Genomic DNA, 15,534 nt, shown 5'->3' with positions numbered 1-15,534 from the left:
AAAACTCTTGGCAGGCACGCTCGTCCTTATGACAATCGTCCTTATCATCATCACCCTTCGTCGTCGCGCTGTGGCGTACACCCTTGAGCTCGAGTTGGCTCGAGCAACACCGCGAGAGGCAAATCGGACGTTTCGCAGCATTACCCGGAGATTGCAATCGGAGATCGAAGTTGTAGTTTTTAAGATATTTGCAGAGCAGCGCGTCCGTCACGAGTCGTCACCAAGGAGGGCTCCAATTTTCGACCTAAAGCCGATGACCGACAGGCAGTCCTTGGGATGGTGGATGGTGCGCAGGCGGCCTTCCTTCGGCTGCCATCGTTTTCCCCGGATTCCCCGGGTTCGACCAAACAACGGCAGATTTGATGAAAGGTCCTTGGGGGTTTTGGGAACGCTGCGTTCGCTGCCCGAAAAAAAAAAACGGAGGAATGGGTTCGGGCGCTACCGAAACGAGGTCACGAGCAGCAAGGTCACGCTGTTGGGTGTGCCTCACAATACAATGGATGGATCTGGAAAAGTGCATCCCAACGGTTCTGGTCTCTTCCCCCAACAGGTGGCAAGCGGCCCTGGGAAGACTCCTGGGATGGGCTCTCTCTCTCTGTTACGCCACAAAGAGTCAGTGAAACAACGCCCATTACCGCGCAGTGTTTTAGGTAACTGAAAAGACAGGAGCTCCTGAGGAAGGCCACCAACTTCATACCTACCACGGCCGTTAATTAAGACCGTGCTGGACCCAACTGTGCAAGATCTGCTTCCTTTCTTGAGGAGCTTGTTGGAGAGATGCCCCATTTCTTAGTTCGTTCCGTTGCTCTGTTCCGTGTTTGAGGACGGTTCTGGAAAGAACTTGATGTTGGCCCATGGGCTGAAAAGTCCCGAGCAAAAAAAAGAAAACGCGTTTCTGTTCAAAATTGGCCTGACTTATCGACGTAATCTCCATCAAGAGCCACACACAATCATTTCTGTGGCGCTCCAACATTTCAATATCCTCTTTTGTAGAACGATTTACCTTTTTTGCTTCAAAACAGGCCCCAGTTTCAGCGATAAGCTCTTCATTCGAGCCAAATTTCTTACCGGTGAGCATTTCTTGGTATCTGCGAACAGCCAAGGCAAATCTTGCGAGCACGGTGGATTTGGGAACAATTCGAAATTCAATTCATGTAGATTTACCATTGTTTTAGCCTTCAAACTCTCCAATAATCACACTATAATATTCAATGTTGATGTTGATTTCCCTTCTCAAGATAGTCGATGAATATTACACCACGCACATTCCAAAATACCAAGGCCATAACCTTCCCAGCCGATTGTTGTGCTTTCGGGCACTTTGGACGAGGTTCACCAGTTACACATATCATATCACATACATATCGACGCAAAAAATCCGATTTGTAACGTTCAACGATCTTCGCCTTCTTGGTTTTGGTCTACAGTGAGCAAACGCGGCAGCAACTTTGAACAGAGCTTTCTCATAGTCAAATGCTCATGCAATATAAATCCAACACGTCCTTTCAATATATTTACAATATCAGCTAACTCACACAACTTCACTTTTCGATCATTCGAAGCGATTTTGTGGATTATTTAAAATGGTTTTTGGTGTTACCGCTTCACTTGAAGTCGGTAAAGAAACGTTTTATTGTTGTTTCTGATGAATTGAAGTCCTTATAACACTTTGCAAACCATTGCTTCGCTTGAAAGGTACGTTTTCCCATCAAGAAGCAGTGTGAAATTCGAATGCGAAATTGTGTTTGATCCATTGTTTTGAAAATAACAAAAGTAGTGCCACTCTTAGCATAGCACAATTCACAATGTTATGAAATTTTAGCATCTTTCTTTTGGAGGTTAGTACTAACTCAAAAAAAGCGATGAATGCAACACGACTAGCGCCATTTGTGTCCTAGGCTCGGGACTTGTCACCCCATGTGTTAAACCCCGCCCGCCCCGAGGCTATTCGGACCCGCGGAAGCCCAAATCGGATGGCCGGAACATAAAACTGTTGCTCGAAAAAGGTTCTAACGTTCAACTGAATTACGGCCCAGCGGGAGATACTTACCGGTGGCGTGCGGCCATCGTCGGTGTAGCCACAGTTGCAGCCTTCGTCACAACATATTCGAACGAGCTCGTGTTCACCGCAGGTGCACGGCTCCTCGTCCTCCTCGTCGTACGGGCAGTCCTCGCGGATCAGGATGATGTAGTCCGCCTCGAAGAACTCGTTGCGCGTCTCGTCGAACACGACCCGGTTCTTGCGGACCGGCGGCGGCCGGTTCGGCTTCTTCAGCAGACCCCGCAGGGTCCCCGCACCCCCCGCCGTCTCCCGCATCGTGGTGGCCGCTGCCTCCGATCGGTAGAAGGGCACGGCTTCGATCACACAACCACACACCCCGGACACTCCGACACCGCGGACCACCACTTCCGCCGTGCGCTTCCGCAGGGACTGACCCTTGGGTGGTGGCGGCGGTGGCGGTGGAGTCGGAGGCGGTGTATCACTCGTATCATCCACCACTACTTCCCCCACTTCGGACCCGACCCCGGCCCGGTTACACTGGAGCACACTCACACTGGCCACTCGTTCGGCACCCGGTGACCCTGCTTCTCCTCCTCCTGCGATTCCTACTTCACGGCCCACCGAACTCACTGACACACTGACCTTCGGTGGCGGAGGCGGTACCGCTGGTGGAGGTCCCACCGGGAACGGTGCCCCGCTAGGCCGTCGTCCTGTCAACAGCTGCTGCTGCCGCTGCACAGCCTCCTCTAGCTCCTCCTCGAGCTCCTCCTCGAGCTCATCGTAGCAGTACTTGATCCTATAGACGGCCGGCTCGTAGTCCTGGAGGTGGCGCGTATCGAACTCACAGTTCGTGTGCGGATCCGCGGCCAGCAGCTTCTCGAGCCGCCCAAACTCACTCACGGGTCCACCACCACCACCACCACCAACACCACTATCGGAGGTAAGGTCCTCCTCGAGCTCGTCGTCGTCCTCCGCGTCGGTTGATCCACCGTCGGTCACGAGAATCGTCTCGTCGACAAACTCCAACGGATCGAGGACCCGCGGTTGTCCCCCGGGGAAGATCGTACAGATCTCGTCCGATTCGGCCCCACTGCCACCACCGCTGCTTTCCGGCGTGTCGTTGGCAGTCCGTTGCCCGTGCAGACAACGCAGTTCCTCTACCGGCCGCCGGTGGCGCTGCGCTTGCTGGCCGTCAAACGACTCACTGAACGGTAGCGACGGTAACGAAACGGCTTTCGAAAGTCCACCGTCAGAAGAGGGGGCGACACCGTGACGACCGTTCCGGTCGACCGTTGATTGCTGCTGTTTCCGAGCTTCGCGCCGCTCGAAGTCCAGACAGGACAGTGACAGGAGCGACGATGCCGACAGACCACTAGGCAGCAGTGGAAAACACTTCCGTTCGTGCTCGTCCTTGCCTTCCTTGTCGTCACGAGTCACGGGCTGTAAACAGTTGAGCGAGGATGTTTTCCTCGACGGCACCAACTGCCGCCAACTGCTTCCGGGCTTGCCTCCACCGGATGCTGATGATGATGCTGCTGCTGCGTGGTGTCCACCTGTCTCTGTGGTCGGTACGCTGCTGCTGTTGGTGTGCGTCACGTCGGTGGCTGCGCGTGTGTTGGTGTCGCCCGCTAGCAACGAGGGCAGGGAGCCACCACGGCCACCGCCTAACCCGGCCGCTCGCGACGCAAACCCCCGGAAGCGCTCCTCGAGACGCTGCAAACGTTGGCTCGCCTCGAACGAGGACGACGATGATGCTGCAGCGACGGAATGTTCCCGTACGCTCACACTGTTCTCACGCACACACCCAGCAAGGGGACGATTTTCATCACCACCACCAGCACCGTCACTGAAGTAGCTGCCTGTGTGTCCTTTCACGACACCAGCGCCAGCACCGTCACCCGACTCGTCACCATCGTCGTCGAGCAGGATAATGCCACTGTCCGCGCTCGATGGGTCCTTGGCACCCTGGCCCTGGCCACCACCCTCCGGTTGCCGATGCTCCGGGGTTGTGTTGGTGGCACTGTCCCTGAGCTCCCGCGAACCAGCAGCGGGCGTTGGGACACAAAGGTGGGCACTGAGCGTTACCTCAACGAGCAGCGCCCGATCCGAGTCCTGTGGCGGACGACAGCAGCAGCATCCGGGACTGGACCGCACTACCGTCGGGGGGGGCGAGCATGTCCCATAGTAGTTTTCACTCTCACTGTCCGACGACAACGAGGTCACTCCGTCAGCGGCCCGTCGATGGTCCGGATTCTTCGCGCACACTTGGGTCGCCTTCTCTTCGCTGTCACGTTTCGGTTGCGTCCGACTACCAGTGGCCCCCACCGCTACCTGGCCGTCGTTGTGGTGCTGTTGTTGGTGGTGCCCGACCGTCGACCGGGCACTACTGATGCACTCTAATCCTCGCAGCAGACTGCTGCTGCTACTGCGTTCGACCGACTCTGGCCGTCGTGCGCTGTCGTCATCGCCGTCGTCTTCGCGTTCGTCGATTCTCCACCCGCCGTTAGGGCCCTCCTCAATGTCACCCCCAGTGAGGGACTGCTGCCTGCCGCCGCCGTCGTCATCGATCGATGTCCGAAGCCGCGGTGGTGGTCCTTTGACACTACGCTTGGCCCCGTGATGGTCGTGGTGGTGCTGCTGCTGCTCCAGATGCTGGTAGTAGTGCTGGTCCCTTCGCCACGCGTTGATCGATTCGGTTCCGGCGCATGCGTCCGGAACACAAACATCCACCAGCTCCCAGCAGTTCCGGCCCCCATCGGCCCCCCACTCAGGTGGCTCCTCAGGTGACGTTTCGTCGATTTCCCGCACGGAACCACCATCACCATCGGAATGTGACAACTTCGCTACTCGATGACGCTGATGATGACTCTCGCTCTCGGTGTGTAACGGAGAGGAGCATGCGCGCTGAACCGTTTCCGTTTCACTGGCCTGCCGCTCCGGGTCCGGGTCCTCGTCGTCCAGCTCCACCAACCGCTGGGGACTCCAGCTCCGAACAATGTCATCTGTTTGCCCAGCCTCGGTTGTTGATATTTCATTACGGGGCACCCTGCGCGACGTATCGATGTCTTCTCGCATTGCACGCACCACCTCCAGCTCCTCGTCGTCGTCGTCGCCACCGTCTTCCTCTTCTGCATCATCATCATCATCGTCGTCATCGTCCAGCTGAAATGTAACCTTCTTCCGCCGAGGCGACGATGCTGGTGCCTGCCACAACTCGGCCCGCGCTTCGGCGTCCTCCACGTCGCTGCTGAAATCGATCAAATCGTTATCACTAGCGCTCCTGGCTTCCGGTGTAAGTGGGCCGCCGTCGTCGTCGCCACGGGAAGACGCATCGGCCACCTTACTACTTTCGCGGTAACCGTTTTCAGTCGCGACACCCGTCCCGATCAGATCATCGCCCCGCAGCAGCACCGGGGTTCCGAATATGTCCTTATGCCACTGCTCGAACGTCCCACCCACCAGCGCCCCGGCCAGGGCCGCTTCCGGAGGTGACGGCTTCCGGAGGCTGCGCTTCACCGCCACACCGACAATCACCGGCGGTTGCTTCAGCTTCGATAGTTTCGGGTGAATGAAATCATCCTGCATCCTCCGACCGCCCAGCTCCGTCGTCGTCGTCGTCGTCGCCGTGACGGTCGACGGCTCGAGACGGGTCGTGTCCTCGAAGAAGCTCTCGACGTCCACCTCGAAGCGGTCACCACAAAGCGATCCCCCCTCATCGTAGTTGGCCGTCGAGCCGGGTGACGTTTGCCGCAACAGCAAGCTTTTGATCGTTTCCATCTCGCTGTCCACCCTCCAGTCGCTCTACATCGTGTTCCCGTTGTTCCGCGATGGAGAATGCGAGTCGCCCGTCCGGCAAGTCCTGTAGTCCAAGTTCAGTACTGGAAAGGAAAATGTAAAGTAGGAAGGCAGAAAGGTATTATAATAGACACCGACGCTGCTGACGAGTTTCGAGGAGTAACATTGGGTTGATCGAAAAGTAATGCCTTTCCTGCCAGAAAGCCATTTGTGACGACGTAGGCCTTAGGAATTTAATTAAGTAATTGACCAGTCCCTAAGATAATTACTATACTGTGGTTTTTAATAAGTTTTGCGGATCAATAACAGAGGGCGCTGCTACTAGTCTATTTTTTTTTTGCTATACTGGTACACTCTTCATATGAACGTATATGAAGTTTCATTTCAATCTGTCCTCTTCTTGAATCTGCAATTCTTTCTTTGCTTACCCATTTAGTAGCGAAGTTTCATAGCATTTTTTTACAATGGAAAAATGAAGTATCGTTCAGTGATTGAACTTTTATTTTTGGAAGGTTTAAAAGCAAAAGAATCTTATGAACGAATGGTTAAAGTATATAAGGACTCTTTCCCTTCGATTATTACAACAAAAAGATGGGTTGCTGAATTTAAACGTGGCCTTGAAGACGATCCACGTCAAGGACGTCCAAAAACAGTAGCAACACATGAAATAGGAAAGGTAAGAAAAATGCAGGTACATTCCAAAGAAACTTTCTCGGTAACATTTAGAGCTTTTTCGAAAAGATGAAGTGGATTTTGTGAGTCAACTCATCACTATGGATGAGACTTGGGTCTATCACTATGATCCTGAATCGAAACAAGAGACCAAAGATGGGTGTAAACCTGGTTCTTCGGTTCCGAAACGAGTTCGTGTCCAGAAATCGGGCAAGAAGTTGTTGGCATCAATTTTTTGGAATGCGAGATGAATTTTGTTTGCGAATTACTTGAAACAATTCCGATTAACTGTTGACGAACATCGTTAAGGAAGTGTCCAAATTTCAAACGCGATTTTCATTCGCAAACAATCATTAACTAAGCCTTTCTCCCGTTGTATTCCAAACAAATTAAAAGGACCATCGAACTAGTGCTTCTTTCGCGCTGTGCGCCATCGTTCTGAAGAAGAGAATCCCTGTCTCCGTGTTCCGTATCCCTAGACCGGGGTTCAAAAAGTGCAAAAAAAATTAAATAAAAGAAACAAGTTAAAAGTTTCCGTTCGCGTTGGGCGACGGTAAATGAATAAAAGGATAAAGCTTCCTGCGGCACTCGTCGGTGCTGTGGAAAGTTTCCCATTTTGTTTTCATATCAAACGTCATGTAGAAATAGCGTCCGGATTTTAACGCTTTGTTGGCAACCAAGTAAAAAACAAGAGATCACCCCAAAAATGTGAAAAGATTTCCGAACCGGCCGGTTGTGATTATTTTCCCCATAATGTGATATTCTAAAGACCATTACACGCCTCCCGTCCTCGAGGGGTCTCGGATTAGGTCCCGGAAAAGTTTTTCGCACCATATGCTGGGCTGGGCCGTTCGGGGGAAGGATTACGAGGCGGCGTGGTTGATGTTTACCACCATTTGGTACACTGTGGATTCTAATTTAGGCCGCCGCCCCATGTTAGGCAAAATCATCAAATCCTGGCGGATGAAATCGGCATTCCGCACAGCCTGGCACAGGTTCTGTTATCAGGTCCTGGGGCGTCGACCGTTCGCCTGGAACCTGAAGATCTCCGAAAGTCATAAAACGGCCCGACAAGCACCGTTAATCCGCATCCTTGCGGCAGTATAAATTATGCTTTGAGTTTCATGAGCAACGCAAGCGTAATCGAGGGTACAAAGGCAACACCGAGAAGGACACGCGCCCGGCCACAGCACCAGCACAGCATCCTGGCCGGGTTCTTGTTTGTCGTTCCAAACGCTAATGAAAAATAAGATATCCGTCGCACAAGCGAAAGAGAGAGTTCAATGCAGTTCGTTGTGCGAGAAAATCTAGCCCAGCAAGGACAATGGCCCACACCTGCAGGGCGGGCAAGGACGAACGGAACCAACCGGACCGTTTGACACACCCGACCGACCCCCGCCCGTCGCCGCGTGTCGAGAGCCGCAAAATCATTTAGTAACGGTGGCGTTCGCCGAGGAACCCGAAAAGTGAACGTCCTGTGATCTTGACCCAACTCCCGGTTGGCGCATCCTTCGATGGTGTGCTAGCAGAAGCAGCACAAGCAACTCTTCGCCCCTTCGTCCTTCGTTCACTCAACGGGGACAAAGAAAAGGGCAGCGCAACGAGCACGAACCAGAATGCTCCAAAAAGGTGTCGGATTCTTTGCTGCTCGGTTCAGTCACCGTTCACGGCACACGCCGTGACGCTGACTTCGACAGATCTCATAAAACTTCAGCACACCCGAATCCCGTTGTCGGCACCCTGCTGCTGCTGCTGCCTGACAGCATAATTTTCAATGGCTTCAATCTATCCCGGTGGGGCCCTCCACGGTGTCGTGCCGTGGACCGACCGACAATGCACAACCCAGTGCGCGAGAATCCTTGACCCAGGGCACACGTGGTCGTGTGGTCGATGGCACCGGATCGACCCCGAAAAAGTTGGTCACCACTGAGGCCGCGGGACGGATCCCTCCTATTTTATGGTTCGTTTTTTTCACCGAATTAGTTCGTGCCACTGTGAAATGGCATGGGATGTGAGGGCACACGGTTTGGTGCACTGTACTCGGCTAATAGTGCAAACAACGGAGTGACAAACGAAGCGTACGATGTAATTGGAGCCCGGGAACCGGGTTCAATCGGGTGGAGCTGTCGCCCTTGACAGCTTTCTCGTTTCCGTTGGTGCAAACTTTGGGGTAAAATTGGACCGAATCAGATTAACGATGAGCGAAGGGTGTAAATTATTAAAGCAAACGTTGCTTAATATTTTATTCCAAATGAATCGAGCATATAACTTACTGAATTATATTTTAAAAAAATATAATATTAAAAAATAACGTTTGTATTGTGTAGAACAAAATTTGTAGGTTCATCTCACGTCACTTCATCTCATCTCATTCTCATCAAGAAATGCTCGAATAAAGCCTACTTTAATTGTCTGCTTCAATGCTGATTTTAAAGCATAAATGGTGCTATGATTAATTGAGCACAGCTTGACTTGACTGGCTCTGGCTTCGTTAGACCAAAGATGTTTAGTTATGGAGCAAACGACATGGACCAAAAGGTGGTCGTTCTCTCTCTCTCTTCGGATTCCCCATCACGACTGTCAGCAGCTGTCACGATTCGGTTTGGGTTTCCATTTGTTACGTTTCTCCCCAAAAAAGATACCTGAATAAATAAGGCTGGGAAAAAAGCAAAACATTTACTTTTCAATGATAAGGGTCTTAAGATCCACAATCATGGACTTATCTGTAACAGATCCTTAAATAAGGCATTACGAGCTGCCGAAATTAACTCGTGTTAATAAACGCAAGAAGCTTCCAAAAACTAAACAAGAGCTTCGAGTCTCAATATTTTAGTCGGTTCGCAAGTGTTTCAAAACATTGGCTGGAAACGACCGTTACTCCTCCACTGGACACACCAACGACAGCGCTACAGATAACGCTAAAATTGCACGTCCCATGGCGTAAAGTGGCCAGCCGCCTCACTGCAGCACTGCACGTGCAATTGTTTTGTTTTGTTAACGGCACTAAAAAACACAAACAACCTGCACACATCCTTCCATCGCATCGGATTGCATTAACCGGCCGCCCCTACGGCTTTCCTGGCCCGTATCGTACTGTCACGACCGTAAAATCGTAACCTGACACGCTCTCTCTCTCTCGCAAGTCCCGTTGGGCGAAAAGATAAAATACACAAACGGAACACTTGAGTTCCAATTTTTTTTTTTTTTTACGCGTGTGTATGTGTTTATGTTGTGCCGTTAAAACAGGGGTCCGTTTTGGCACATTCGACGACGGCGTGCCAACAAACTGTGGGGCGGCACTCACAGTTGTCAGTCAGTAAACAGTCAAAGAAAACGCATTCCGCCACACTCTGGCTCAAGTGATCAAGCGTGACGAAAAAACTAAATAAACAAACAGTTTACGGTATGGTTGTACCAACCGTTTACAACAGACCCTCGGATGGACGACGGATCCACTATGATCCGATGACAGTATAGTAGTCGCGCCGACTTGCAAAGACTTGCTCTTAAATTTTGACTGAAAGCTTTTTAATTTTACAAAATTATTCCACGCAAGGGCGCACATTCGGATGGCACTTTGTTAGCTTTTTGCGTCAAAATAACATATTTCTTTCGACCACTGAAAGTTCCCACAGCACCGTCACCAGTCGAATTAGTCGACCAAAGTCAATTCAAATGAAATATGACAATCGTTCGGTTTTTCTCGTAACGGCCATTTACTTTGTCTGGAAACTCTAACCAAACTGTGGAGCGACTTCGAAAGCATCCTTCCGTGCGCTGCACATTGGAAAAACTTTTCCCCAAAACCTGTGCGCACCAGGGATATTATTGTAAACGTTTCTCGTGACCCAACGTCCAACCCAAATGATGGCCCAGGCCAGGCAGACGGTCGTTTCTGTTACTGCTAACCTTGAAACTTTACGACCCGCCACAGCACACGCCGTGGAGATTTAATTTTAACGGATTTCGACAGGACCCCGTTAATAAGGTCGATTCTCGAAAGCCGGGGACAATTACGATGACGCTCCTCGTTTTTAATTAAAATTTTAAATTGCACCGGCAGCTGCGCTTCAGAGTGCAATGAGTGCGGTTCCAAGCCGAGCGCGACTTCACACGAGCCACACACGCCAATGACAGGACTCGAGAGCTCGCTGATGGGTGAAGGATCAAAGTAAACATTGAACACCAGCGAAGCTTACATCGCGATTCAAAGCGTGCAGACTTGGTCAGAATGGTGAATTCGAACCGCGCAAGGAAATGAGTGTGTAAAATATTCACAAATCACCAGAGGACTCAGGACTCCTGAGTCGAGAGAAAGCGAAGAGACCTCAAATGAATGAAAATTATTCATACAAAAACTTTCAACCGATTGCATCTTCACCGGTTCAGACGGTTCGTCAGCGTCTACCGTAAGGCCTTTAAGCAATTAACGATGCATTAGACATGGCGCACGACCGACCGACTGTCGAGGAACTACGAATCGAATCAATAAACCTTCCCTGTGTGTGTGTGTGTGTGTGCGTGCCGGTTAACCGGATCAAATTAAGTGCAGGTTGGTACGCTTGGTTTGACTTCAACCCAATCACCGGCGGTCCCCTGATTGAATCGAGAAATGAAAAATTATTTCAACATCCCAGTCACGTGCGTTCTGGATCCCCCGAGGACCCTCACCTGAAGACACGATACACCCTACACTGGCGGGTGGGATCAATAGCATAGGCTCCTTGGCTGAGATGGAATGGAAAATGCCAAAGTGCGGCTGCTGCTGCTCTGCACCTTCGGAGGCCTCGCAGGTGGAATGACTCCATTCGAATTAATTTGCATAAGACCTAGCGAGCTCCTCCGATCCGGGAAGTAATTGGTGGTTACTTTTATAGATGTTCGTAAAACCGTCAAGCCATCGCACTCGCACTCGTCGTGGCCCACAAAGTTGCGTCTAAATATTCCGACGAAGCATGTCGCGTCGACGATGTTTTATTCATCGACTTAATTTTAAACACCTGTCTCCCACGCGAAGGGACCCTGTAACAGGTGGGCCCCCCTTCTAACTGCATGCCTAACTGCTCGGCCGGCTTCGGCTTCCGACGGTTCCTTCGCAGTCCTTGACCTACGCGACAGTTTCGAGCGATAAAAAATGAACTTTTCAAAATACTTTCCTCCAAACTGTCCACGGGTCGGGGGCATAAAAGTTTACATTTTTTGCGCACTCGGAAAAGGTCAATTGCATGTGGTGGACCCCCCCTCGGGACCGGAACTTCCACTCCACGTCTTGTGCCACTCCGAAAACAATGCTCGCAGGCTCCCGGGGCTCTTTCAGTCAACATCGCGGTGCCACGCGGAAACGGACAGCAACGGACGCCGCAAACGGTCATTACGAAAATAAATGGCAAAGTTTCGTCCAACTTTACATATTTCCCCGCTTTCCACAGCTTGGCCATTGGAGGCGGCGGACGCGTTTTGGTGCTAAAAATAAGCCGCTACGCCTGGCTACGGTGGTTGGAAGCTGCTCCAAAATAAAGCTCCGCCAAGACAACAACAACACCAAACGACTTTTGTCGTTTTTCTGCGAGCCAGAAAGAAAGGCCAGCCAAAGATTGACTGGCCGCCTTCGCGCCCTGAATGAGTTTTCCATCGTGGGCCTGCGGGCCTGCGGGCATATGGCGGCGGCACGCACCCGCCACCAGAAGCATAGATCATCGTCGTGATAAACTGCTTACATAAAACTGCGGCTCCCGCGCCGATAATGGCGAATAAATAACACAGAGAGCGAGCGAGAGAGAGAGAGAGAGAGAGACCGGCCGCAGGACAACGGCGACGATCACTTGCCACCCGCTTCGTTTACATGTTTACATTCGATGTTAAACATTCTGCAACGCCCGCGCAACGTTCCCAGGCCACTCCGGTGCACTCCGAGCGGGCGAGACCCCAACACTGTCTGTGTCTGTGTGTGTGTGCGTGAGTCTGTGGGAAGAAAATGCGGATCGTGCATTATTTCTCATTTGCCATGTTTTATTCACCCGCCGCTTTTTGTGGCCCTTTTTTCGTCCGAATTCTCTAAACAAACAAGCGAAAGGGCTGCTGCTGCCGCCGTTTGTTGATGACTCGCCGAGACTTTCCGCTTCTCTCCGCTGGGTGTTGTTGTTGCGCTATCTTTATGATACCTGGTGTCGTTTGTGATGCTTGTTTTTTCTTGCTTCGTTCACGAGGGTTTATCACCGGGAGCGCCTTGGCTGTGATCATTTCCCATTTTAAAGCACCCACAGACCAGGGTTTGTTTCGCGAGCCGAAGAGCTACCGCATTCTTGGACAAGAGCAGGAAAAAGGCGTTTTGTTTGATTTGAGTTTTTTTTCGCATCATTTTTGCTACCCTAGTTTTTGTATGATTGTTTTCAAAAGTTTCGGGGAACTCTTCTTACGTTTAAAGTTACTTTTCCATTTGTTTTTCGCTTTTGCTTACGTTGATTAAAGTTGATCTGTTAGTTTCTTCTTTTTTTATTGATTTATTGGTGTTTTGCTCACCCTTTTCCCTATTTTCTTTTTTTTGTTTTCCAACTTCCTCTATTTCTTTTCTTCCTCTTTTCTATTCTTTTTATTTTAATTTCTTAGTTTGAGTTTGATGTTGTCTGCTCTAGATTTACGATTTGGTATACGACGACAGCTCTCTTAATTCTACTTTTAACAAGACTTCGAGTATGTTGTGGTTTTCAAACCTTTTAAACTGTTTTGATCTGTTAATTTTTGTTAAAAATTTATGTTACAGTTTCCTTTCTCTTCCGTTCTGTTAACATTTTTTATTCTTTGTGCCATTATTAGTTTGCATGAAAGGGGCATCAGGGTGTGCCATTCGAAGTGAAAGCATTTGTTGCTTTAAAGATACATTAAAAAATTTTGTTTTGGTTTTTTTGAAAAATCTTTTATTTTGGTCCAACAAGATTTGTTTTAAATTTTTTTTAATTGACGTGGCGGAAATGGCCACCCCTGACCTTGCTAACCGAATGTTCCGTTTATACGGCGTTCTCCATCACATCCCTTGGTTTAATTGAGGGGTTTCGCTAGCGCGAAACCGACAATTTTGTTTATTTACGCCTCCAATTAACGAGAAAGGTGTCTCGTCAGACATGATAACGATTGAAAAGTTATTTTGAATGTTCAGCTGAACAATTTTAGCACGTTTTTTTCTTGTGTACTATTCCATCGTTAAAGCTCTACTTAAACGACACTTCCAACGCGGTACGCCATTAGTCGATCTGACAGCTAATGTCAACGACATAGCGTTGCCCGATGCTTCCGTTTTAAATAGCCCAACCTGTATTATTTTTTCTTCTTCCTTTCGCACTGTTCACGACACAAAAAAGTGCCATGCACACTCATTCTATAAAAGGCCCCGAAATGATATCAGCGAAACAAGCGGAACAGCAGCAATGTCACATTAACAAACTCTGATCCCTGCCCTACACAGCACAACTACATCCTACCACCACCACCGACCGGCGTGTAAATGGTTCACAAATCGCGTCCCAGAGGTCCGGAACGGAACGGAAACAATCGGTGGACCACGTGTACACCGCCGCGCGCGCAAAGGGTACATAATTTTCCATAAATTTTGAATTATCAAACGGTTCACTGGCTCTCGGTTCCTCGGACGATCCCCCCCGGCGAACGGAAGCGACCGCTCGGGGACTTATCTGCAGGTTGGTGGTGGCTTCAAAAGCGACCGAGGGTGCGCGCGTTCCGCAAGACTGCACTTTCTCACGTGGGAGTGCAAAAAAGTCCGGCCCAGGAATCCCGAAGCACCAGCAGCGGCAGCAGCAGGTTGTCAGCGCGCAGCGCAGCGTCAGTTCGGAATCCTCCCCCCGCGGAGCCTCAAGAAGTATCTCACGATAGACGACCGGGCGCGCCAGAAAGCATGCTGGCCATCGTCGTCTCCTTTTATTCCCGGTTCTCGTGGGTCTTGCGGGTTGCGTTGCGACGGAGAAGGGCGATTCGGGAATGTGCAGCCAATCCGCGGCCGCCCAAGGGCCCTCCAAATTATGCTTCACTCACGCCGACGGCGGGCCACCGCTGCCCAGCTGATTCGGCGGTTCCACCCAGCAACTTTCGCTCAGCAAGCGCCGGCCGAACCGCGATCGAATCGATCGACCGATCGGCCGGTGCGGACTCAATCAACGTCGTTAGTTAACGTTTCCGGCGCCCATAATCGCACCGCGAGTGCGGAAGAGGTGATTTGAGGCAGCTCGTTAAAAGGGATTTCCCACCCAGCATCGTGTTGGCCACATGCTGCGGCCGCAATCTTGGCTGGCTTTCTCGCAGCTCTCGCTCGATAAGATCCGGCGGCAGCGGCGGCGGAAGTGGCCGAAATGATGGACTGAGAAATAACATCAACATCTTTGTGGGCCGCAAGAATTAGAGAAACAAACCCACCCAACAGAGAGGACCATTTCGGTGAGGCCCACCGCGACGCAGTGCGCCGTCGTTTGCGTAACAGAACATATTTTTACATGCGCGCTCTCGCGACCTTTCCGCGTTCCGAGAGTGGAGTGTAAAAAAATGGATTCGTTATGATCATTGTCCGACTGCCAGACGGTCAGACGGCCAGAATCTGACTGTCCCAGGGCTCTCCAACGCGCACCACCCCTCACCTTGCCTCACCTAGCCCGCGGCGACGCCCTTCACTCGTGCGCACTTTTCATGGCGCAATGGAAAGTGGAAAAATGGACGACGTATTGCGTAAACGCCACAATTCGGTTGCACTTCTGCTGCGTGTGGCCCATAAAAACGCCATTGTAGCGAGCACGCTACTGGGGAAAAAAAACAACAATGCAGCATCTTCTTTTCGTCTCCATCATTCGCCCCACACTCATCAGCAGAGTTCAGAGAGGCTGAACCGTAGACTCGTGAAATGGCCACAGATTTTCCACACTTCATTAAACACGATCGTGGGCACGCGAAAAAAAAGTGGTCGCTGTCGGGCTCGGCGCGACGTAATTCCGTATAATTTGCGTGCGTAATTCAGCCCTAAAAATAAAATACCACAAAAGGGACAGCAATCAGGTTCGGGAGTTTGG

At 50.9% G+C, this 15,534-nt stretch overlaps 1 protein-coding gene across 1 annotated transcript in view; it reads right to left on the bottom strand.

The window, feature by feature from the left end:
- LOC128274892 (uncharacterized) overlaps positions 1–5,779 on the bottom strand; it is a 42,189-nt gene extending 36,410 nt beyond the window's left edge. The window contains exons 1-2 of the mRNA XM_053013231.1: positions 4,609–5,779; positions 2,051–4,476 (exon numbers count right to left, since the gene is read on the bottom strand). Coding sequence (XP_052869191.1) covers positions 2,051–4,476; positions 4,609–5,779 — 3,597 coding nt within the window. The remainder of the gene's footprint in view (positions 1–2,050; positions 4,477–4,608) is intronic.
- Between the last annotated feature and the right edge of the window lie 9,755 nt (positions 5,780–15,534).

Source organism: Anopheles cruzii, chromosome 3 (assembly GCF_943734635.1).
Source record: "Anopheles cruzii chromosome 3, idAnoCruzAS_RS32_06, whole genome shotgun sequence".
NCBI lineage: Eukaryota > Metazoa > Arthropoda > Insecta > Diptera > Culicidae > Anopheles > Anopheles cruzii.
This window is presented reverse-complemented; position numbering and strand designations above follow the sequence as displayed.